Source organism: Bos taurus, chromosome 11, assembly GCF_002263795.3.
Source record: "Bos taurus isolate L1 Dominette 01449 registration number 42190680 breed Hereford chromosome 11, ARS-UCD2.0, whole genome shotgun sequence".
NCBI lineage: Eukaryota > Metazoa > Chordata > Mammalia > Artiodactyla > Bovidae > Bos > Bos taurus.
Window position 1 is genome coordinate 4,444,355 of NC_037338.1, and position 23,943 is coordinate 4,468,297.

General features: G+C 41.0%; 2 protein-coding genes across 5 annotated transcripts in view; one reads left to right on the plus strand and one right to left on the minus strand.

Annotated features, from left to right (window-relative positions):
* Positions 1-204: 204 nt before the first annotated feature.
* TXNDC9 (thioredoxin domain containing 9) lies at positions 205-10,387 on the minus strand. 3 transcript variants are annotated; one of them, NM_001076149.1, is given in 5 exon segments: positions 205-810; positions 3,100-3,354; positions 5,703-5,821; positions 7,721-7,939; positions 10,270-10,387. In NM_001076149.1, coding segments are annotated over 4 exon segments (681 nt in total). In that variant the 5' UTR covers positions 7,910-7,939; positions 10,270-10,387; the 3' UTR covers positions 205-692.
* A 994-nt stretch (positions 10,388-11,381) lies between these two features.
* The window catches only part of EIF5B (eukaryotic translation initiation factor 5B), a 77,198-nt gene continuing 64,636 nt past the window's right edge, over positions 11,382-23,943 (plus strand). For both annotated transcript variants that reach the window (XM_003586607.6, XM_024999309.2), the window contains exon 1: positions 11,382-11,582. In XM_003586607.6, the coding sequence (XP_003586655.2) occupies positions 11,548-11,582 (35 nt within the window). In that variant the 5' untranslated portion in view covers positions 11,382-11,547. The remainder of the gene's footprint in view (positions 11,583-23,943) is intronic.

The following is a 23,943-nucleotide window of genomic DNA, read 5'->3' on the forward strand; positions in this document are numbered from 1 at the left end:
CTTTTCATTTTTAGAAAAATATTTACCAGTTATGACTGTCTCACTGATGGGTCTGTAGATCATGCTGCCATTCCCAAAGTGCTTCTTGACTGTTTAATGCACGTCTTAAAATATAAGCAATCAGGACCTTTTAAATAAGGCAGTATGGTCACAATCTGAAAAAGCTTTCTGATGCCATCAGTTGATTCAACAACACCACGCATCTTACAGAATAAATAAACAGTTCTTTAATAATTACTTAAATATATTTCCAGAAGTGAAGAGTGTTTCTAATTCATTTACAAGTGCTATCTGTTACACCAGTAAATGTTACTTGACCTCTTTATAAAGTAAATAGTGCTGCATAAGAATTAGTCCTGGAATAGTGTGCTGAATTTCTATTTTCAATCCAGTAGATTAAAAACACAATTGTGAATGGTATAAAAACGTAAGAATCATTGTGATAAAACCAATCTCAAAAATAGAGAATCCAGACTCTCCTCAGATACTTTTGGAACTCAGAAGGTTTCCTCTAATCAAACACAAGCCCCACATATAATACTAAAGATGGTTCCACCACGACGCCTCTGCATAAAACTCGGGAGTGTGGCCATCAGCAGATGAACACACGGAAATCAAGAGTTTAGAAAACACATCTAAGTGTGAAGTAAGGAGAAATAAAAAGACGATTTACAAAGAATTGTAACTCATTTCTAATCATCATCAGAGTCTGAATCATATTTCTTTCCCCGAATAGTTTTCTTTTCCAGCTTTGTGAAGTTTGTTCCAAATTTCTTTTGGCTCTGAAATGGTGGCTCCATTAAATTTCCACTAAAAAGAAACAAATAAGAAAAGCGCTTAATTCTCTATGATTTAGTACAGCTAGTATTCTAAACTACACAAAAATCTATCCTCACTCTAACACATGGACTAGAGTAAAATTTCTTTATAATGCTGATGTTGAGGAAGAGGTACTGAAAACTAACACTGATTGTTAATAGTTGATAATTAACAGTTTTAAACCTTACTTTGTACTACTAAATGCTTTTGACTAGCATTTTATTTTCTTATCGTTAATTACTGATTAGCATTTCATGGAATGTACCAACAAAATCTCTGACTGAAAACCATAGAAGGAAATCAGTTATTGTCATGTTTTGGGTATGCTGAATCTGTATTAGATTCCTATCCCTCTGAGAATGACACAGGAAAATCGTGCTCTATTTTCGATAGCCTGTTACGACCAGTTTGATCCTATTTAACATCTTTTAATGTTTAGACCACTATAGACAACAAACTCATGGAACTCATTATCATTAACCCTGAATTAGTATAGAATGCTTTTCATGATACCTGAAAAATAAGATCTTGGTTTTGAAATATCATTTGCCGCTGAAGGGAATCATGGCTTCTTGGAGATAAAGTCAATTCCTATGGAGAGTACAACACAGGTCCCCCTAAAAGATCTTACCTGCACCAAAACGAAAGTGCTCAAAGGATTATGGGGATGTGTCAAGAACACACAGAAGCCAGAATGCAAGGCTCTCACTGGGCAAACGTGAGGTAACCTGAGCTTCAAAGTAAATAATAACAGTAATACTCAATAATATATCCCATTGAATAAAATAATCCATAGCCCATTCTAATACAAAGAAATGAAAAAGTAAACTAATGTGGGGTCTGGAAGAGGTCTTCCTTAAATTACCAGTTAGGTTGGTAGACAACTGGTTAGCCAGTGCTCAGATAATACTGCCAGCAATGAGACAAACCACCCTATGTCTCCGGATATGGTACACTGAGAACGAAGAACACATCACTTCCATATTACACCTGTGGAAAATATGCAAAACCTGAATCTAATTGTGAAACATTAGATGAACCCAAACTGGGAGATGCTCTATGAAATAACCAGTTGTACTCATCAAAACTGTTAACCTATTGGAAAACAAGGGCAACAAGTTGCTACAAGTTAAAGGAAACTAGAAATTCACAGTAAGTACTTGTGACTCATTTCTTCAGTATGGAGGATATTACTGGGACAGTGATGGACTTGAATAAGGTCTGCAAACTATGTATTTTGTGTTTTACTAATTTTACTGTGGATGTATAAGAATGTCCCTGTTCTTAGAAAATGCAAACAGAAATATTTAGGAGTAAAGGGACGTCTACAATATCCAGTCAGATGGTTCTGAAAAAAGTTTATATATACCCAAAACAGAATGATAAAGCAAATATAAAATACTGAAAATTGAAGGATATGGGTGAATGATATATGAGAATTCTCTGCACTAGTTTCCAACTTATTTAAAATTGGAAATCACGATTTAATATTAACCTTTTACTTAAGAAAACAAAACCTGGAACTTCAAAATCAATTTCTACAATATAGGAATGACTTATACACATGTAGGAGAGATTCAGAGAAAAAGGAGGAAGGAAAATAAAAAGATGAGGGAATTTTTTACTTATTGAAAGGTACTCTGACTGGAATAACTGGAAAATTTAACCAATTATTTTTGCAAATAAAAAACAGATACATAAGATGTGCTCTAATCTGTGAAATTAAACTGTCTGGAGAAGTGAACAAAGAGATGAGTGGAAAACAGAAGTTGGATTTTAGATCATTTTCTACTGAGACTGCTCTTTATAGTTATGTAATTTAAGCTAAACATAGAAATGAGATGTTATATAGTTTATCAGAGTTGACAAGTGATACAGGAATAACTACATTAAAAATATAATGTTTGAAAATAAGTCATTATCAATTTGAGTAATCTGGGTTCAAGCCGGAAGGAGTCAATTCTTCTAGAGTGTCATCCTGGGTTTCCAGATGAATACCGAATTAGATTTCATAGGATCTGTTTGAAAACTTTTAGAGTTAGGTGGACTCTAAAACCCAAGACCAACTTTATCTGGAGCTCTGACTTTGCTGTAAGATCACACTAAGGTACACTTTAAGAGATACGCTTTTCCTTTGTGGCAGTTTTTCTTCATCTCCAGCTGCAAGATAAAGCTTATGGAAATATTTATTTCCATAAAATAAATATTAACATAAAAATTATCTAAAAACTTCAACTGAATATGGGAGTTAAAATAAACTGACGGTTTGCTGAATGTTACCTGTAATTAAGAATATCAGAACAGCCCAGCCTCCACTCCAGGGTTTCTGTGGTGAAGTCGTCTGTATTTCCTAGGTCAGAAAATCCAACAACAAAATCCTGTGTTTTTCCATCTTTCACCAGTGCTAGTGTGGGAATGACTTTGATACGCAGTCTCTCACAAAGGAAAGGTGCTTTTTCCACATTCAGTTTCAAAAATTTGGTCTCAAGATGTTTCTTGGACAATATCACCAAATGTCTGTCTAGTATTTTACACCTGTAAATAACAACACATAGAAAACCAAAAGCTAAAAATGACAATTTCTTTATCAAAGTAAATATTAAGGCACATCTAAGTTTTTACTTTTCCTGAATCTCATAATCTGCCAGTCAACCTATGTATCTATCAGATAACCTTATTTCCATTTCATAGGTTAGGTACCTCTTTTTCTACCTCTTATGATACTGTAGTCTAGAAGGTTGGATCTGCCTTAATGAGAACAAAGTATTCAACATATGGCTTAAGTGGCTCACAAAGCTGTCATGTTCATGGCCAAGAATAAAAAATAGTCATTTTCCTTATGCATGTTTCCTGGCATTTCATAGAAAGAGGCAAATCTGAACTTGACAGAGCTCAGAATACACCTCCCAGAATTAGAAATGTACAGGTGGTGTTCTCTTTGGAAGTCACTGAGAAAGACTGAGTATGTCACCGAGAAGGAACCTTTCCAACCGTACAAATTCTGTTAGTGGAAGTCTATCAAGGTTAAGGGCTACAAATACATGGTCATTATGGTTCTAAAGAAGTGCAAAATACCAGCAGTATTTTTATTGAGCCACCTGAAAAGGAAAAGTGGTATTTTCTTTAAATTCTACTTTAAACTGGCCAACCCTTTAGTGTATCTGAGAGATAACTATGAAAACTTCTGTGAGCAGTTGTTCTTACCCAGAGGTGATTAGTACAATCAACTTTTAAAACATACAGAGGAATCAAAATTCTCTGGGACTTGGGCTGAGAAACATGCAAGTGATTTCCATGCTCAGTGAAGTTTGATAACTACTCTGCTTTCAATGATTAAGACACCAAAACCACAGCTGATTTTACCAGCAGGTTTTTGGGGTACTTCTTGGTAGTTTTTCCTGAGTTAAGTTCAGGTCCACTGAGTTTCTTATAACCTTGATGCCTCATCATCTGAGTGATTCTTTTTATATATCACTCATGCAGTGAAGCAATGGAATTTTATTAATAATGAAAATTGTCAGAATAAGTGGTTTCTGAATGAAGCTCCAAAGAAGTGACAGATCATTTGGAGAAATACATTCTTGAGGATTTCTACATAAATCAACTCCACGGTTTTACTGGAATAATATAGAATCTATTTTAAATAAGTATGTCCCATTGGCCAATTAACCCATTTTTTAATTGAATTTTAAATCCAATTTAAACCCTTATGATTTAAATCATGAGTGAGTGAGCAGTCATGATGTAGTTAAAATAGCATTAAGCTGGGCTCAAATCTGCTTTCATCATTTAGCAACTGAGTGCCATCAGGCAGGTCACTTAATTTCTCCAAGTCTTGGTGTCCACACACAAAAAAACATGGGGATTATAAAGTACTTACCTCAAAGGGAGATTGTGAATGTTCCAGGATCTTACACCGCCTGAAGTGTCTAGCATTACCACATGCTAAAACTGTAATATCTACCCGTCTATATCAATTCATTCAACCTTGACTTTATTTTCTTTCATTTGTATTCTGTTAGTTAATAAATCCCGGCCACTAATAACCATGTTTTTGGGTAAGGAGGCAAAGACAAGGGCCAGGCAGACTATGGAGATGAGAGAAGAGGGCAGGGCTGGGGCCACAGTGAACAATGGAGATTCTGGGTTGAAGTGTGAGTTTCCGCAGGAGCTACTCAGCATCAGCAAATTGCTTTCATACAATTCTAGGTCTGTTATCACATCATCTGATGTTGCCAACTATTCAAACTTTGGAGCTAGGGGAAAAAAACAGGCTTCAGCCATCTGGTTTAAGATATAACCTCTTCTGGGGCTATTTTTACTCTGAGGGATCAGCCTCCAAAGAGAGGTTGGCAGACCTGGGCTTGTCTAAGAGAAATCACTTTCTCCACCTTCCAGCCAAACCTGAAGTCCCAACTCTGCTTCTGGAGAAAGGCCTTGTCAAGCCACCGTCTCCCTGTGAATTGCCAGTTGAGAAGTGACTGAATTCAAACTTGGTGTTCAGGTGTTGGCCCCATTTCCAACACTGTGGCTGTATTGTAATAGTAGGGACAAAAGCAGAATTCTTGGAATTGATATTAAAAAAAAAAAAATTTAAGTGCTCATTGCTCAGATGTTTTTAAAGTTAGCTAGCGAAAATATCATTCAGAAAATAGCCACTTCTATGAAAATACTGAAATCCAATAATTTATACTTTTTTATGTCACTGGTTTTTAAGTTAATCTTTGATGACTGCTTAATTTTAATATACAGACTTCCAGTACAAAGGGACAACTTAGGAATTAGTTCCTTTCACATTTTTCTTAATTTCTCTATTAAGTCAGGGTATCTATTCAACAATCTCTTCATATTTAAAAACAGTCACTGAGGGGAAACAAAGTTACCTGAATGTGGAGTCTCTGTAGAAATGGCAAACCACTTTTTTACTCTCCTTGACTTCTTGAAAAAAGTCTCTCTCACTAGGGATTTCTCTGTATTCCCCATGTCCTTTTGAAAGCCATTCCTAATTTGAAGAAAGGAGAAATATCACACATTTGAAATCTCTTTCAATGTCACTTTATATCTTATATCCAAATCACTGTATTATTTTGTAATTAAGTTGACTTTATCTTAGAACTGAATTCCTTTCGGTGATGTACTTTCCTATCTTTCTAGTGTCAATGCAGAAATAGTCTGTGCGCACGACCATCTCCACAGCATGGCTTGTAATTATCTGTCTTGGTAACTTGAAACACACGTTTTCTTAGAACTTTCAAAATAAAAATTTAGACTATAAAGATTGAGAATGTAAACATCTATTTAATTTCTTTGCACTTAAACTACTAAAATCAAAAGAATCTGATCCAAGTTACTACGAAGCTTTAAAAAAGAACAGCTGTGAGATAAAGCAAACTGATGCTTGGGGAGGGGGCGGGTACTATGGCTCTGAAGCTGAGGAGCCCTGTGTACTTTGGACGACCACCTCAGAGACAGCACTCTTCTAGCCTGGCCACCCATGGAGAGTATCCAGTGAAGAAAAAGGTGTTTTCTCACGTGGTATCCAGAAAAAGGGACCCACAAGTCCAGCTAATCCAATTCTCCAAATCACTATCTCGACCTTTATCATCCATGTTGGACAGGTATTTCAGTCTCTTGTACCTTTCCCGTGGCAGGAAGCTGACTGCCTCAAGTGGAAACTTGTTTCCTTTCTCAAGATTTCTACTGTCATTTAATCTTTTTTTTCCCCTCTATTTCTTTGTCTTACTGGCTGTATTAGTTGCTGTTGTGTCCGACTCTTTGTGCCCCATGGACTGTATGCAGTCTGCCAGGCTCAACTGTCCATGGAATTTTACAGGCAAGTATACTCGAGTGGATTGCCATACCCTCCTCCAGGGTATCTTCCCAACCCCAGGGATCGAGCCTGGGTCTCCTACATTGTGGGCAGATTCTCTACCATGTGAGCCATTAGGGAAGCCCTTCTCAAGACTAGGTTTTAATAAAAAGGAGGACTGCACTTGCAGACAGAAGGACTTGGATCACTGCTCCACCACTCATTAGGCTGTGATTCTCATAACCTTTCTGAGTCTCACATTCCTCATTTGTAATGTGGAGATTATAAAACAACTATCTCACTGAGCTACTGTGACAAGACAACGTGAAAATAACAGAGCGGCTGGCACATCACATGTGCCTGAAAGCATTAATACATGTATTCTCTAGTTCTCAGAAAAGTCTTCTCTCACCGACTGCAATATATCCTGAACTTTGGTCAGCCTGGACCTCAGATGAGAGAAGTTCTAATCTTTCAGGTCAGCCCTTCAAATATCACATGATTTCCCTGTTCCACAGTGAACATTTCTGCCTGCTTTTGACTGTCTCATATGAGGACTTCTAGACGTTCTCATCCTCTGAACGCACTAGAAGGGGGCAGGAGCCCAGACTGCATCACTAGTTTTGCTATCTGTTTCATGTTGGCTTATGCTGAGCTACTGGGGGCCCTGGTATTTTTACCTTATTTCTTTGGTAAAGCTTCCATAAAGAGTTTAAACTCCTTAATGACACGCTTGCTTTGAGCACAGACAAATCATGACAGGCTTTCTTATAACTCTGCCTGAAAGGGAACCTGCGGACCCTTACTTCTCCCAGTGTTCTTCCTCATTCATACTCTCAACTACACAAATTTGAGCTCAGAAAATTATCCTGGACCAGGTGTTTCTTGTACTTGACTGTGAATTAACACTGATCAGGCTAACTCGGACTGTGTCTTTAAAAACTATCTTTTCCCCCAGGGAGAATTTTTAATGGCATTAGGTACTTTTGAGGTCAAACAACCCTAAAGACTGAGAACTTTAGGCACATGTATATAGAAGTGGTTAGAAGCATACTGTGAGAGCAATTTCAGAAAGCAGGGCAGAGAGGTTACTTGTTTCTGCTGTTGAGCTTTCTTCAGAGCCTCGAGTCTCTTTTCTTTGAGGCGTTCTAATTCATCCTCATCCATCTGATCTAGTTTCTGAATTTCCGAATCCAAATGTTCTTCCACTAGTTTGGTAGTTTGAAGCAACTGATTCTCCAGGACTTTTGAAAACATGTCAACAGATGCGTTCGCTTCCATTCTTCTAAATGGTACGGTTCAGCCTTGATGCTGGAGAGAAGGTTTACAAAGTTGGAGAAAAAAATAAGACAGCAAACTTTTAGTTCCCAAAATGCTAGCAAATATATAATTTGGAGTTCACAAAGTGTTCTGCTGGCAACCAACCATGTCATGTTAAGAATTTTTACTTAAATGTTTTAAAATTTAATTTTCAACAGGTTATAGTCACTCGTGTGTTAAGTTGCTTCAGTTGTGTCTGACTTGTTGCGACCCTATGGACTGTAGCCCGCCAGGCTCCTCTGTCCATGGGATCCTCCAGGCAGGAATACACTGCAGTGGGTTGCCATGTCCTCCTCCAGGGGATCTTCCCCACCCAGGGATCAAACCCTTGTCTCTTATGTCTCCTGCACTGGCAGGTGGGTTCTTTACCACCGGGGAAGTCACACTAGTCAAAAATAATTCAGACCAAAGGTTAGAGTGCTTTTGACTCTGCTTACTATTCTAAAACAAAGACAAACCCTTAAGACCGTCGCCAGACCAGAAAGAAACAAGCAGTTGAAACTAACCCTAGCGTTGTATACTGACAGTATTCTTTACCAAAGGAAAAGGGAAGCAAAGCAGAAATGACTGCAGACATGATGAAGTTTAACTGTAGCAAGGTTTTACACATATGTGTACACACCAAATTTTGCTTCAAGATAGAGCACATTTGAGCAAAAGACATTATTTTTCATCTCTGCCTAAATGATCTTAACTCTGAAGACAGCTCATTACAACTTGTGTAAAGAACTCTGCCTGGTGTTCCCTAAGCTCTAGTTTCCAATTCTGTTCTCTTAGTAACTAATAAAGTCTATGAGCCCACAAAGATTGATACTAGTATTGATTTGGTGACACCCAGTGCTCGTAACTTTGATGTCAAACAACGTAACACTCCAAATATAAAAAGCATATTGATCTATGCAAGATAGGAGTTTAAAAATAGACTCTAATTCAGATCTCAATGACATAGTCTATTTATTTAACATTTTTATTTTATATTGGCATACAGTTGATTTACAATGTGTTAAGTTTTAGATATACAGCAAAGTGATTAATTTATACATACTCAATTACCTTTTCCAAATTCTTTACCCATTTAAGTGATTATAGATTACTGAATAGAGTTCTCTGTGCTATACAGTATGTCTTTGTTGGTTATCTATTTCAACTGAGTATTTTAAAAGAAATTATTTTTTACCAGCAACAATTAGATGAATTTTATGTGTACTCCTGGGTTATTACCGCAGAAATTTATAATTTGTCAAAGCAGGAGACTGTTGATCTCAACTATGTTTTCAACTACTACTGAAGCACTTTTTAAAAATCTGAAATTTGTGAGCTCATTTGCCCAGCTTCTGACACACAGACTGGCCCACCAGACCCTCTATTAACTGTTGAACTGAATTGAAATAGTCTTCCTGCAAAATTCGCCTCTGATTCCATTTTTTCCCCCCACATGAAAAGCAGTCGAAAAGCATACTGGATTTTCTCTTTGTATTCCTGGAGCTAGCAGTGTTGGGAACACTGCAGGTGCGCAAAAAATATTTGTCAACGGTTGAAGTAGCATGTGTCTAGCTATTGTTCAAATTATGGTTATGTTTAAAGTATTTCTGGGTTTTAAAAACCAAAATGTAAGTTCCTCACATGCGATAAAATTTTAAAGGAGCTGTATTTCAAGTACAGAAAATGAATTTCACACTCCCTACTTCTCAAGAAAAACTGGATCGGGGCAGATGAGACAGAGAAGTAGTATCTGTTAAACACGGACTTGCTGGTCAGACCTTATTCTTTACAAGGGGCGTAGCGGTTGCTTGTCCCTGGAGTTTTACAGGCTGAGCTCAGAATTTAATTCTGGGATAACTGGGAGGAGAAGCGATTAACAAGAGCTGTTCTGGGCGGCAGGTTGTGCTGGGCATCGCCTTCAGAAAGGGGGAAAGGAGATCGTGCAGAGATAACTTCATTCTCCAAATCACAAGCTTCTGATTCTTTTTTCAGTTCAACTGAATGGTGGGCAGGGATGTGTCCTCAAGTTACCTAACCATTTCCGCGACTCCCCTGTGTGCACCCGCCAAAACAACCAGGGGGCCTCGCCGTTAACCGCACGCCAGCCGCTTCCCAAAAGTACCCTCGCTTCTCCCCGCGCCCCCAGGGACAGACGAGGGCAGAAGCGAGGTGGCCCCAGCTTCAAAGCCTCCCCGGCGCATGCGCCAAAGCCTCCTCCGTGGCGGGGACTCCGGAGCCCGAGCCGCGCCCCTCCCCCGCCTAGGCAGGATGCGGAGCAGGCGGGCGTCCGTTAGCACCAGGATGCATGGCCGGTTTTTTCACGCCACTCTCTGCCTCACCTGAGCTCTCCGCGATACCTGAGATACGAAGAACCAGCTTCTCCAGAAGAGCAATCCTCTCTGGCTTCAGCCTCCAAGCAGCTGCGGGTAGCTGCGAAGCGACCGTCACTTCCGCCTCCTCATTGGCCGCGGATCTCACGCGGTAGCAACTGCAACGTCCCAGGAAGTGGAGGTAGTGCGGGGGAGGGGGGAGGGAAGTGCGCGCGGCGAGCGCTTCTGCGCGTGCGCCCTTCTCCACCTTTCCTCTGCTCCAGCTCTCTGAACTCTGGCGTGTGAACCTCCGAGTAAACAGCCCAGAGGGCGGGGGAGCGAAGTACGCTGGGGATTGTAGTTTCTTAGTGCCCAGCCTGGAGTTGACGTTCTTAGGCTCTGACACATGTTACATCAGAAAGGAAATAGCAATGATTCTGCTCTGGAGTGGCACTCCAATTTTGTTTCCATTCGGTTTATTGAACAATTCCCCCCTTTAAAAAACAAAGTATAACTTACGTGTAAGTTTTTACATAGTTAACACATAGAGTCGTTGTCCAGATCCGGATATAAAACACTTTTACAACCCTAGTATGACATAAGTTTTTAGAGCTTGTTCTCGGTTTGAATGTAAAGATCATGATCTGTTTAGGAGAAATAATGGGTGTGTCTTTTTTAATGGTTTCTGTTTATTTGTTTTGGTAATTCATGGACATGACTACGAGGCTCAATATTGTGGATTTCTGTCTCCCTTTGGAACACCCAGACGGCTCACCAGTGGTTCACTATCCTTCTTTATTGAACTTCACGCAGCTGAGTACAAAGGGACAGAGGTTAAAGGTGGAAGGGAAGCCCAAAGTCTACTTTTGAACTGAGATCCAATTCCCCAACTCTGCGTCCCCCAGCAGGGAGAGACCCGACGGGGGAAATTTCCAACCTCATTGTCCACCTCGGGGTTCTAGAATCTTGAAACCCCGCGGACCTCGGAGCGCCGCGGACGCGTGCCGGAAGGGGGCGCTCCGGTTTCCGCCTGACGGGCGGGGTAACTAGAGACGCTCTACCCGCGGCGCAGCTCTCGATGAGCCGCGCCCTGCGTCCCCACGCCGAGGCGGCGGGGCGATGCGCTTGCGCACTCGGAGCTCACACCATATGTGCCCTGTCCCAGTGCGCGGGTCTGTGGAGAGCCGGGTGCGAGAGGAGGCAGCGCGAGGGGCACGGAGCCGAGCGGAGACCGAAGTCAGCCGAGGGACAGCGGGTCTGTGAGAGACCAAGTAGAGGGGCTGGGGCTGCGAGCGCCGCTGACACACGATGGGGAAGAAGCAGAAAAACAAGAACGAAGACAGGTATTAGTGGCGGGGTCCTCACGGCGGCGGCCGGCGCGGCTCAGGGGGTCGCGCGGGTCCCTCGGGCGCGGGGCGGACCCGGGTCGAGGCTCGAGAGCGGCCCCGCGAGGCCCAGGCCGGGACCTAGAGTGGGCAGCGCGGGCCCGAGACCCCAGTTCCGGGCAGGCGAGGAGGGCCTCGGCGGCGAGCGGGTTCCCAGCCTAGACTCCGTCCCCTCGCCCGGCTCGGGAGAAGGTCTCTGGCTTAGGAGCCGGGAGTCTTTTTGGGGTTCGCGGTCCCTTGGGGCAGGGCTCGGGCGGCCTCACGGAGCCGGGGGCCACTTGGCCACCGTGGCACGGGCGGGTGGGAGTTGTTGCGGCGCTGCTCTTGGCGGAGGTCTGGAAGAATTCTTTTTTATGTCTGGGTGCCTATGAATTCTTGGAGAGAGAAGGGTTTGGAATGCGACGAGCCTCCAGCCAGGTGTTCTCACCCTCGGAGCCTCTCAGGCACGTTAGAGACAACGCGAGGAGCGTAGCAGGTTGCTCTGTCTTAACTTCAGTTAATTTGGTTCAGCTTTCAATTACTTACGGGCTGATTGTCCAGACTCCATGCTTTTCGCGTTCCTCCTTCCGGCCTTTTGGTTATTTCTTTACTCGCTAGCACCTCCCCTAAGAAAGGAGGAGATGAAACAAACCAACCAGGGTCGCTCTTTTCTAACCACTTAAAAAGGCTTTGGGGGCGAGGGAGCTTAAGGGTGTATGTAGAGTTGAGTACCCCGAGATTATTGTAACATCCCTGGGTGTCATATTCGGTGGAGTTCTTTACCCCTCTTCATGGAAAGGGCTTACTTCCTGGGAGTGAACAACATATGTTATTTTTCATCTTTGTAAACTACTCACCAAACTTAGTTCAAATACTGGGCGTAGTAAGAGAAATTCGGAAGACAAAAACAGCACCCTGTGTTAGTTCATTTTGACTCAAAATGGATATTTGCTCTTGAAGTTTGAATAAAATTACTAGTTGTGATTTGGAATCCTGGGTCGTTCCCTGACCTGGCCCTCACCTAGCTGTTGAATGGAGTTAAAAAAGACACTAAGTGTCTTGTATTTCAGTTGGAGGTCTATTGGAGGAAGTTAGTTGGTTTGAAGAGTAACCAGATAAATAGGAAAAAATAAGCAGAATTCTGGGGTGATTTAGTGGGGCAAAAATTTCTATGCTTTTGACAGGATGTTTTGGTGCCTGAGATACTTTTTTTTCGTCAGCCTTACACAAGAAATGGAGAGATGAGTGTAATAAAGCTTCCTGTACCAGTTACCCAGCTTCAGCCATTGTTGTCACGTGACTGGTCCTGTTTCGTCTACCTGCTGGATATTTTAAAGCAACTCTGAAAATCGTTTCATGTGTAAATCCTTTAAGTGTATCTGAAAGGTGAATACCTGAGGGGAAAAAAACCACAGAAACACAACATAAAGCACAAACACAATGTCATTAAACCCAAGGAATACTAGCAATGATTTCTTAAATACAGTTGTCGGTTTTCTAATTTCACTGATCCTTATAAGATATCTTTTTTTTCTTTACACAATTGGTTTGTTTGAATCAGGACTACAGAACTCTATTATTTGGATTAAAAAATATGTATGTATTATCTTAATTTTTTTACTTTTCAAGCTCTTTTGCATTAGAAAAAAGCTATTGAGAAGAGAAATATTTATTGTGTGTGCATTTTTTTAGAGAAAAGTGTTACTGATTCATAACATTGTTTATGGATGACATAAAGTTTAAATTGCAAACATTGGAACCTGTTAAATGATTGGTTTGATAGGATAGAAAGAAGGCTATTGGATTTTTTTCCCCTCAGACTAAATCTGCAGCCTTTATTTTTTGGCTCATGTTGAAGGAAAAATGGTGGCAATGTCAGTGAAAAACACATTTTCTTATAAGCCAATATCAAGTTTCTTTGTTTTTTAATGATTTGTGGATTCCTCCCACCTCCCCTTCCCTTCCCAGTTGTCTTAAGCCAGACATGTTTCTGCTCAGAAAGAACTGGGTAAGAAATGAGCACCTGCTTATTAGCTATCAAGTTAAGGCATTGGGCCACTTTTCAGTTACTGGAAAGAACATAAAATACGTGACTATTTTAATCCTTATATTGTTATTTTAAATTTTTAGCCACTCAGTGTTCATTTAAAATTAGATTTTACTATCTAATCTGAGGGCTTCCAGGTGGTAAAGAATCCACCTGCCAGTATGGGAGACACAGGAGATGTGGGTTCAATCCCTGGGTTGGGAAGATCCCCAGGAGAAGGAAATGGCAGCCCACTCCAGTATTCTAGCCTGGAAAATTCCGTCGACAGAGGAGCCTGGTGGGCTACAGTCCATGTGGTCACAAAAGAGTTGGACACGACTGAGAGCGCATAGTGCTCACATACACATACATACACGTACACAGCTAATCTGAGGGATCTTATTTGGATTACGTATGTTATGTTATGGAGAAGGCAACGGCACCCCACTCCAGTACTCTTGCCTGGAAAATCCCATGGACGGAGGAGCCTGGTGGGCTGCAGTCCATGGGGTCGCTAGGAGTTGGACATGACGGAGCGACTTCACTTTCACTTTTCACTTTCATGCATTGGAGAAGGAAATGGCAACCCACTCCAGTATTCTTGCCTGGAGAATCCCAGGGACGGGGGAGCCTGGTGGGCTGCCATCTGTGGGGTCACACAGAGTCGGACACGACTGAAGCGACTTAGCAGTAGCAGCATGTTCTATCAGTGACTGACGTTTGTTTAAACATAGAGTTCTAGAATTTTGTTTTAGCTTATGAAATTCTGAGTGAGATTTTGATAGGTGTTAAGCAAGTTTCCTTTTTCAGTTGACTGGGATAAGAGTCAGTTTTCACAGATCATACAGACAAAATACATGGCCAGTATTTTCGTTTCTTCCTGGGCTTGCCTCGTGGCTCAGATGGTAAAGAATCTGCCTGCAATGCAGGAGACCCACTTTCGATCTCTGGGTTGGGAAGATCCTCTGGAGAAGGGAATGGCAACCCACTCCAGAATTCTTGCCTGGAGAATCCCATGGACAGAGGAGCCTGGCAGGCTATAGTCCATGGGGTCACAAAGAATTGGACATGACTGAGCGACTAACACAAAACACATGGAACCTTTCTGGTCGTCGGTTTGTGTGGTCCGGCCGTGCACAGCACCTTGCGTGCTCTAGCAGTGCCCTACTGTTTCCGTTTACACAGCACGATGGATGTTCTTTTATTAGTATATGCAGAGGAAAAAAATGATCCTGATTATCTAATTTTTCACAGTTAACCTCCAGTTCATCATTTTAATCCTTTTTTTTAAATCCCCCAAGTGTGGTAGTTGTATTTTTCAGGTTTTAAGGAATGTGTTCTGTTGACTTATCTAGAAAGATTAATACATTTCCATTCCATCACAAAGGCTGTAGAGGGAAGAAAGATCATTATTTCACTTATCTCACAGTCAGACATAAAAATGGGGATGTCATTCAGAAATTAGGAGTTGTTTCAGGATTGAGTGGGCTTCCCTTGTGGCTCAGCTGGTAAAGAATCCGCCTGCAATGTGGGAGACCTGGGTTCAATACCTGGATTGGGAAGATCCCCTGGAGAAGGGACAGGCTACCCACTCCAGTATTCTGGCCTGGAGAATTCCATGGACTGTCTAGTCCATGGGGTTGCAAAGACTTGGACATGACTGAGTGACTTTCACTTCACTTCAGGATTGAGTGCGGTTCTGGGGCATCTTCAGTTCTGACTTTTCGCTGGTGGTGAGTTAGTTACTGTTGTTCAGTCACTAAGTCGTGTCTAGCTTTTTTCGACCCCATGAACTGCAACGTGCCAGCCTTCCCTGTCCTCCACCATTGCCTGATGTTTGCGAAAATTCACTTCCATTGAGTCAGTGATGCCATTCAGCCATCTCATCCTCTGTTGCCTTCTTCTCCTGCTTTCAATCTTTCCCAGCATCAGGGTCTTTTCCAGTGAATTGGCTCTTCACATCAGATGGCCAAGTATTGGAGCTTCAGCTTCAGGATCAGTCCTTCCAATGAATATTCGGGGTTGATTTCCTTTAGGATTGACTGGTTTGATCTTCTTGCAGTTCAAGGGACTCTTCCAGCACCACCGTTCGAACGCATCAATTCTTTGACTCAGCCTTCTTTATGGTCCAACTCTCACAGCCATACATGAGTACTGGAAAAACCATAGCTTTGACTAGATGGACCTTTGTTGGCAAAGTAATGTCTCTGCTTTTTAATAGGCTGTCTAGGTTTGTCAAAGCTTTTCTTCCAAAAATAAGCGTCTTTTAATTTTGTGGCTGCAGTCATCGTCCACAGTGATTTTGGAACCCAAGAAAATAAAAGTCTTTGTCACTGTTTTCACTTTTCCCATATGTATGTGCCATGAAGTGATGGGACTGGATGCCATGATCTTCGTGTTTTGAATGTTGAGTTTTAAGCCAGCTTTTTCACACTCCTCTCACCCTATTAAGAGGCTCTCTAGTTCCTCTTCATTTTCTGTAGTGGTATCATCTGCAAGTCTCAAGGTTGTTGATATTTCTCCTGGCAATCTTGATTCCAGCTTGTGATTCATCCAGCCTGGCGTCTTGCATTATGTACTCTGCATGCAAGTTAAATAAGCAGGTGAACTAGTATAGTAGCTCTTTGCTTTTAATGACATATAATGCCTCTGTCATTCCTGGAAAGATTCCTGCCTTTAGGGGAGTTCTGGCTGTCTCATCGACAACTGTCTATGTTCTAGACTTTCGTCTTGGTTCCACACATTCACCTTACTCAGGTATGATCACAGGGTCTCAGGTCCCTCCCCTGAGATAGGAACATGGTGATTCGCTTAAGGGACCTGTGTGAGCATAGCAGGTACTCCAGAGCTTCCCAGAGGAAGTAGTCCAGGTGGCAAATGTGTCAGGTAGTCCTCATTTGCGTCATGTTTGAATTAAGAATAAATTATTTGCATACGTTAGATCAAAAAAGAAAAAAAGATGTATAATCTGACCGATCCCTTGGCTTACCTTGTTCCTGCTCTGATACTTCAGGTGATTGATACCTGAAAGGAAGGGAAGATGTCCTAATTTGTCATAAATGGGTAAAAAAGCAGATGACAAACTTGTGAGCTGCTAGTAACCTCTTCAGCCTTCTATAGTGGTGATCCCTGAGGAGCTTATGTAGGCATTTTTGATGTTGCTTACCAGCTAGTTGGACATTACTTTCCAAGTTTATTCCAGTCTGGCACTTGGTCTATACATTGGGCAAAGCATTGTTTAACTGAGGACCGGAGTGTCTGGTTAAGTTAGAAAAGCAGTTCTCAAACTTTCTGGTCCTAGGACCTCCTTATACTCTTAAATTACTAGGGAACCCAAAAGGCTTTTCTTTATGTGGGTTATATCAGTCAATGTCTGTGTGTGTGTTAAGTCACTCAGTCATGTCCAACGCTTTGTGACCTTATGGGCTGTAGCCTGCCAGGCCCCTCTGTCCATGGGATTTTCCAGTGGACAAGAATACTGGAATAGGTTGCCATTTCCTCCTCCAGGATCTTTACTACCCAGGGATCAAGCCTGCATCTCTTGCATTGGCAGGCAGATTCTTTACCACCGAGCCACCTGGGAAGCCCATATTAATGGATCAGATCAGATCAGATAGTCGCTCAGTCGTGTCCGACTCTTTGCTACCCCATGAATCGCAGCATGCCAGGCCTCCCTGTCCATCACCAACTCCCGGAGTTCACCCAGACTCACGTCCATCGAGTCAGTGATGCCATCCAGCCATCTCATCCTCTGTCGTCCCCTTCTCCTCTTGCCCCCAATCCCTCCCAGCATCAGAGTCTTTTCCAATTAGTCAACTCTTCCCATGAGGTGGCCAAAGTACTGGAGTTTCAGCTTTAGCATCATTCCTTCCAAAGAAATCCCAGGGCTGATCTCCTTCAAAATGGACTGGTTGGATCTCCTTGCAGTCCAAGGGACTCTCAGGAGTGTTCTCCAACACCACAGTTCAAAACATCAATTCTTTGGCACTCAGCCTTCTTCACAGTCCAACTCTCACATCCATACATGACCACAGGAAAAACCATAGCCTTGACTAGATGAATCTTTGTTGGCAAAGTAATGTCTCTGCTTTTGAATATGCTATCTAGGTTGGTCATAACTTTCCTTCCAGAGAGTAAGCGTCTTTTAATTTCATGGCTGCAGTCGCCATCTGCAATGATTTTGGAGCCCAGAAAGATAAAGTCTGACACTGTTTCCACTGTTTCCCTATCTATTTCCCATGAAGTGATGGGACCAGATGCTATGATCTTTGTTTTCTGAATGTTGAGCTTTAAGCCAACTTTTTCACTCTCCACTTTCACTTCCATCAAGAGGCTTTTTAGTTCCTCTTCACTTTCTGCCATAAGGGTGGTGTCATCTGCATATCTGAGGTTATTGATATTTCTCCCGGCAATCTTGATTCCAGCTTGTGTTTCCTCCAGTCCAGCGTTTCTCATGACGTACTCTGCATATAAGTTAAATAAACAGGGTGACAATATACAGCCTTGACGAACTCCTTTTCCTATTTGGAACCAGTCTGTTGTTCCATGTCCAGTTCTAACTGTTGCTTCCTGACTTGCGTACAGGTTTCTCAAGAGGCAGGTCAGGTGGTCTGGTATTCCCATCTCTTTCAGAATTTTCCACACTTTATTGTGATTCATACAGTCAAAGGCTTTGGCATAGTCAATAAAGCAGAAATAGATGTTTTTCTGGAACTCTCTTGCTTTTTCCATGATCCAGCAGATGTTGGCAATTTGATCTCTGCTTCCTCTGCCTTTTCTAAAACCAGATTGAACATCAGGAAGTTCACGGTTCACATATTGCTGAAGCCTGGCTTGGAGAATTTTGAGCATTACTTTACTAGCGTGTGAGATGAGTGCAGTTGTGCGGTAGTTTGAGCATTCTTTGGCATTGCCTTTCTTTGGGATTGGAATGAAAACTGACCTTTTCCAGTCCTGTGGCCACTGCCGAGTTTTCCAGATTTGCTGGCATATTGAGTGTAGCACTTTCACAGCACCATCTTTCAGGATTTGGAATAGCTCAACTGGAATTCCATCACCTCCAAAAGCTTTATTCGTAGTGATGCTTTCTAAGGCCCACTTGACTTCACATTCCAGGATGTCTGGCTCTAGGTCAGTGATCACACCATCGTGATTATCTGGGTCGTGAAGATCTTTTTTGTACAGTTCTTCTGTGTATTCTTGCCATCTCTTCTTAATATCTTCTGCTTCTGTTAGGTCCATACCATTTCTGTCCTTTATCGAGCCCATCTTTGCATGAAATGTTCCTTTGGTATCTCTGATTTTCTTGAAGAGATCCCTAGTCTTTCCCGTTCTGTTGTTTTCCTCTATTTCTTTGCATTGATCGCTGAAGAAGGCTTTCTTATCTCTTCTTGCTATTCTTTGGAACTCTGCATTCAGGTGTTTGTATCTTTCCTTTTCTCCTTTGCTTTTCGCTTCTCTTCTTTTCACAGCTATTTGTAAGGCCTCCCCAGACAGCCATTTTGCTTTTTTGCATTTCTTTTCCATGGGGATGGTCTTGATCCCTGTCTCCTGTACAATGTCACGAACCTCATTCCATAGTTCATCAGGCACCCTATCTATCAGATCTAGGCCCTTAAATCTATTTCTCACTTCCACTGTATAATCATAAGGGATTTGAGTTAGTTCATACCTGAATGGTCTAGTGGTTTTCCCTACTTTCTTCAATTTAAGTCTGAATTTGGTAATAAGGAGTTCATGATCTGAGCCACAGTCAGCTCCTGGTCTTATTTTTGTTGACTGTATAGAGCTTCTCCATCTTTGGCTGCAAAGAATATAATCAGTATGATTTCGGTGTTGACCATCTGTGATATCCATGTATAGAGTCTTCTCTTGTGTTGTTGGAAGAGGGTGTTTGTTATGACCAGTGCATTTTCTTGGCAAAACTCTATTAGTCTTTGCCCTGCTTCATTCCGTATTGCAAGGCCAAATTTGCCTGTTACTCCAGGTGTTTCTTGACTTCCTACTTTTGCATTCCAGTCCCCTATAACGAAAAGGACATCTTTTTTGGGTGTTAGTTCTAAAAGGTCTTGTAGGTCTTCATAGAACCGTTCAACTTAGGCTTCTTCAGCGTTACTGGTTGGGGCATAGACTTGGATCACTGTGATATTGAATGGTTTGCCTTGGAAACAAACAGAGATCATTCTATCGTATTAATGGATACCACATTACAAATTAAAACTAAAAGATTCTTTAAATATATTGATTTAAAAATAAAAACAATAAGCATCACATATGAACATAAATAACATTGCTGAATAATCACTTTCAAAATTAATGTAAGTAATGGTGTTAAATGGTTCATAAACCTCTGCAGTCTGGTTTAGTAGAAGATAACTTGATTCTTACCTGCTTGTGCATTCAGTCTGCAGCAAATCACACACCGTGTGGCCTCTGGAAAACACCTCACAGTTGGGAGGAAATGAGAATGAAAAAAGGCCTCCCAGTATTATGTGGAAAGTAGTTGTGACCTCTTGGTTTAGTTTAGATGCCCTGAATAAGTCTTGAGGGGAAACTACCTTGAGAACTGTTTATTTAGGGATTCCTAAACTTAAGAGCTAGACATTTGTGAGACATTCTCCAAGCTTTTTGACTTTCATTAATGTTTGTCCAACAGGTGCTTAGAATGCTTGAGTATCACTCAGAGGAAAACTTAAGATATTTGTGGGCATGTTCATGCTCTTGATAGTTTACCCATTCATAATTTTATTTTTTTATGTAATAAGTGAGTTTATCAAGATCTATTAAAAATCTCTTGGGACTGATTTTAATTAGGAATCCCAGTAAGTTTTTAGATTATTTGGTACACTTTTATCTTTATGGTATTGAATCATTCCCTTCGAGAAATACATTGTCTGTTTAAGTTTTTAAGTGCCAAATATAGTGGTGAAATATAGTGATAAACAAGTTAGTAATGACATGCTTCTCTGGTTAATTATCAGTAATATTTTATTATTTTCTTCATTTGCACCTTTAGGATATTTCTTGTTTGGTTTATTTCTAGGTATCTTGCAGTTTTGGTTTCCGTTAATATAGGAAAACTTACTTTTGAGATGATCTGACCATCTTACTGAATTCTCTATTACTAAAAGTGGCTTTGTGAAGGATGAGGCCTTAGTTGCAATTCACGTCTTAGTTTGTGATAATATGTGATAGAGGGAAGAACAGGGAGAAAAAATTGACATAACAGCATTTAAATGTTTTAGTGACACACAAATGACTCCTTTTCCCTTCCCTTTCTAACTTGTTCAGTGGCTGAGTTGTGTCCGACACTTCAACCCCATGGGCTGCAGTGCGCCGGATCCCTCTGCCCTTCACTGTCTGCTGGAACACATGCCCGTTAGTCGCTGATGCTGTCCCGCCATCGCAGCCTCTCTTCACCTTTCTTTGGCCTTCAGTGTTTCCCAGCATGACGGTCTTTTCCAGTGAGTCGGCTCTTTGCATCAGGTGGCCAAAGTATTGGAGCTTAAGCATTAGTCCTTCCAGTGATTCAGGGTCGATTTCCTTGCAGTCAAAGCGACTTTATACTCTTCTCTAGCACCACAATTCTAAAGCATCAACTTTTCTGTTCAGCCTTGTTTATGGTCCAACTCTCACATCCATACCTGACTCCTGGAAAAACCATAGCCTTGACTATATGGACCTTGTTAGCAAAGTGATGATGTCTCAGCTTTTTAATATGCTCTTTGGGTTTGTCGTAGCTTTCCTTCTTTTTGTTAAATATGTACTGTTAAGAAATTTTAAATCAAGTGATTTGAACTGTTATTAAACAATATTGAAATAAACATAGTATAGTACTTGCTGCTGCTGCTGCAAGTCGCTTCAGTCGTGTCCGACTCTGTGTGACCCCATAGACAGCAGCCCACTAGGCTCCCCGGTCTCTGGGATTCTGCAGGCAAGAACACTGGAGTGGGTTGCCATTTCCTTCTCCAGTGCATGAAAGTGAAAAGTGAAAGTGAAGTCGCTCAGTCGTGTCGGACTCTTAGCGACCCCATGGACTGCAGCCTACCAGGCTCCTCCGTCCATGGGATTTTCCAGGCAAGAGTACTGGAGTGGGGTGCCATTGCTTGCCCTAGCAGTAATCACAAATTTACATAATTTTAATAATGAGAACACTTAATTTAGAGGCAGGAAGTATGCTGTAACTAGTTTGAGAATCTGGAGGAAGGGAAAAGTACAAAGAGATAAGAACTAGTCTATAACAAGTAGTGGAGGAAACAGATTCAGCACAATAATGTGCTTGAGGCTTACAGCCTCTCCACTGATAAGCCAAATGGGACTCCAGAACCTGTGGTTAAGTGTCTCAAATTTCTTTCTTCCTTAACTTTAATTGAATAACTACCTGTCTCATAGCCTGTTTACCATGAAGGCAATGATGATTTGATGTTTCATTTCTTCCCATTTCAGACATGATATAGAAAATTTCAGGTGTGTGTTTTCCAGAGGAATCCCGGCTTTTCACCCAGCTAGCAGTCCTTTTTTAGAATCATTGGTTTTCAGACCTCCCTTTGGTGATAGAAAGGTACTTTTATTGAGATACAAAATATTATTTGGTTTTTCTGTTTTTGAAACTTGTTTCACACCATAAACTTCATATGAGCAGTCTCCAAAAACACAATAAGTACTGTTTTAATGAAATTAAATTTGTTTTCATAGGTTTTAGGTACCGAGCTCTGGTGAAACTAGTAGATGTCATTGATGATACCGCAGTAGTTGGAATTTAAGTCTAGAATCACATGTCCTCAGAATTCATTGTATGAATGTGCCACATTTGATTAACCCATCCATACACCAGTTAGTGAAGATAGGGGTTTTTCCCACTTTTTGGCTCTTTTGAATAATACCATTATAAGTTTTAAGTATAAACTTATACCTTATGAGTGTGTAAGTTTTCGTGTGGGTATATGCCTAAGAGTGAAATTGCTTGGTCACTCTAGATTTAACTTTTTTAGAAACTGTTGAGTAGGTTAACTTGTTTTCCAGGAACTGTCAAAGCTGCTGCTCAGTTTTATATTCCAACCAACAATGTATTAGAGTTTCAGTTTCTCTGCATCTTTGTCAACACTTATTATCATCTGACTTTTTGATGATAGCCATTCTAGTTGGTGTGAAGTGGTATCTTATTGTGGCTTTTGGTTTGCACTTCATGATGGCTTAAGGTGTTGAGTATCTTATGTTTATTAGACTTGTATTTGTATATCTTGTTTGGAGAACTATCTGTTCAGATCCTTTGCTCATTTTAAAATTGAGTTCTTTATTATTGAGGAATAAGAGTTCTTTATATATTTGAGCAAAACCACTTTATCACATACAGTTTGCAAATATTTTCTCTCATTCTGCACATTATCCTTATTTTTCTCCCATAGGAAGTTGTTTCAGTTTTTTGGTGGTGTTTGTAGCACAAAAGTTTCTAATTTTGATGAATTCTGGTTTATCTGTTTTTTTCTTTAGTTGCTTGTGCTTTTGGTGTCAGATCTAAGAAATTATCACCAAATCTAAGGTCATGAAATTTTACTATGCTTTATAGTTTCAGTTCTTACATTTAGAACTTTGAGCCGTCTGTGGTTAATTTTTTTTCTGTTGTCTTCAATCAGCAGTAAAGAATCTTAATGCAGGAGACCTGGGTTTGATCCCTGGATTGGGAAAATCCCCTGGAGGAGGAACTGACAACCCACTCCAGTATTCTTGCCTGGGAAATCCCATGGACAGAAAAGCCTGGTGGGCTACAGTCCATAGGGTTGCAAAGAGTTGAACATGACTGAAACAACTTAACAGCAGCAACAGGGAACCAGGTTCCTTCTTTGCATGTGGACATTCAGTTGTCAGAGCCCTATTTTTTTTTTGAAGGTCATTCTCTCTTTCCTTGTTCACACCAGTTGACTGTGCATGTAGTGCTTCATTTCTGGACTCAGTTCTGTTCCATCGCTCCAGGTCTGTCCTCACTGTTTTGATTACTACAGCTTTAGTATTGAATTTGGAAAGTATGATTTCTCTTTGTTCCTTTTGGAGCTGGTTTTGGCTATTCTGGGTTCCTTGCATTTCTATACTGATTTTATGGTTAGATTCTCAATTACTGCTGTCCCCCCACCTCCCAAAAAAAGAAAAGGCAGCTGGGATTTCAATTGAGATAGGATTTCTTCTATAGATTGGTTTTGGGAGTATTGCCAGTGTTATGCCTTCAAATCCATGAACATGAAATGTATTTCCATTTATTTAGGTCTTCAGGTTTTTTCCAGTGATTTTTTTTTTTTTTTTAGTTTTCAGTGTATAACAATT

Excerpts from the sequence above, each read along its gene's own strand:
- TXNDC9 (XM_005212345.5), bottom strand. The coding sequence starts at position 7,909 with ATGGAAGCGAACGCATCTGTTGACATGTTTTCAAAAGTCCTGGAGAAT. Across the intron at positions 5,822-7,720 it reads AAGCTCAACAGCAGAAACAA|GAATGGCTTTCAAAAGGACA; the intron begins GTAACCTCTCTG and ends TCTTCAAATTAG. Across the intron at positions 811-3,099 it reads TCTGATATTCTTAATTACAG|TGGAAATTTAATGGAGCCAC; the intron begins GTAACATTCAGC and ends GTTTCTTTTTAG.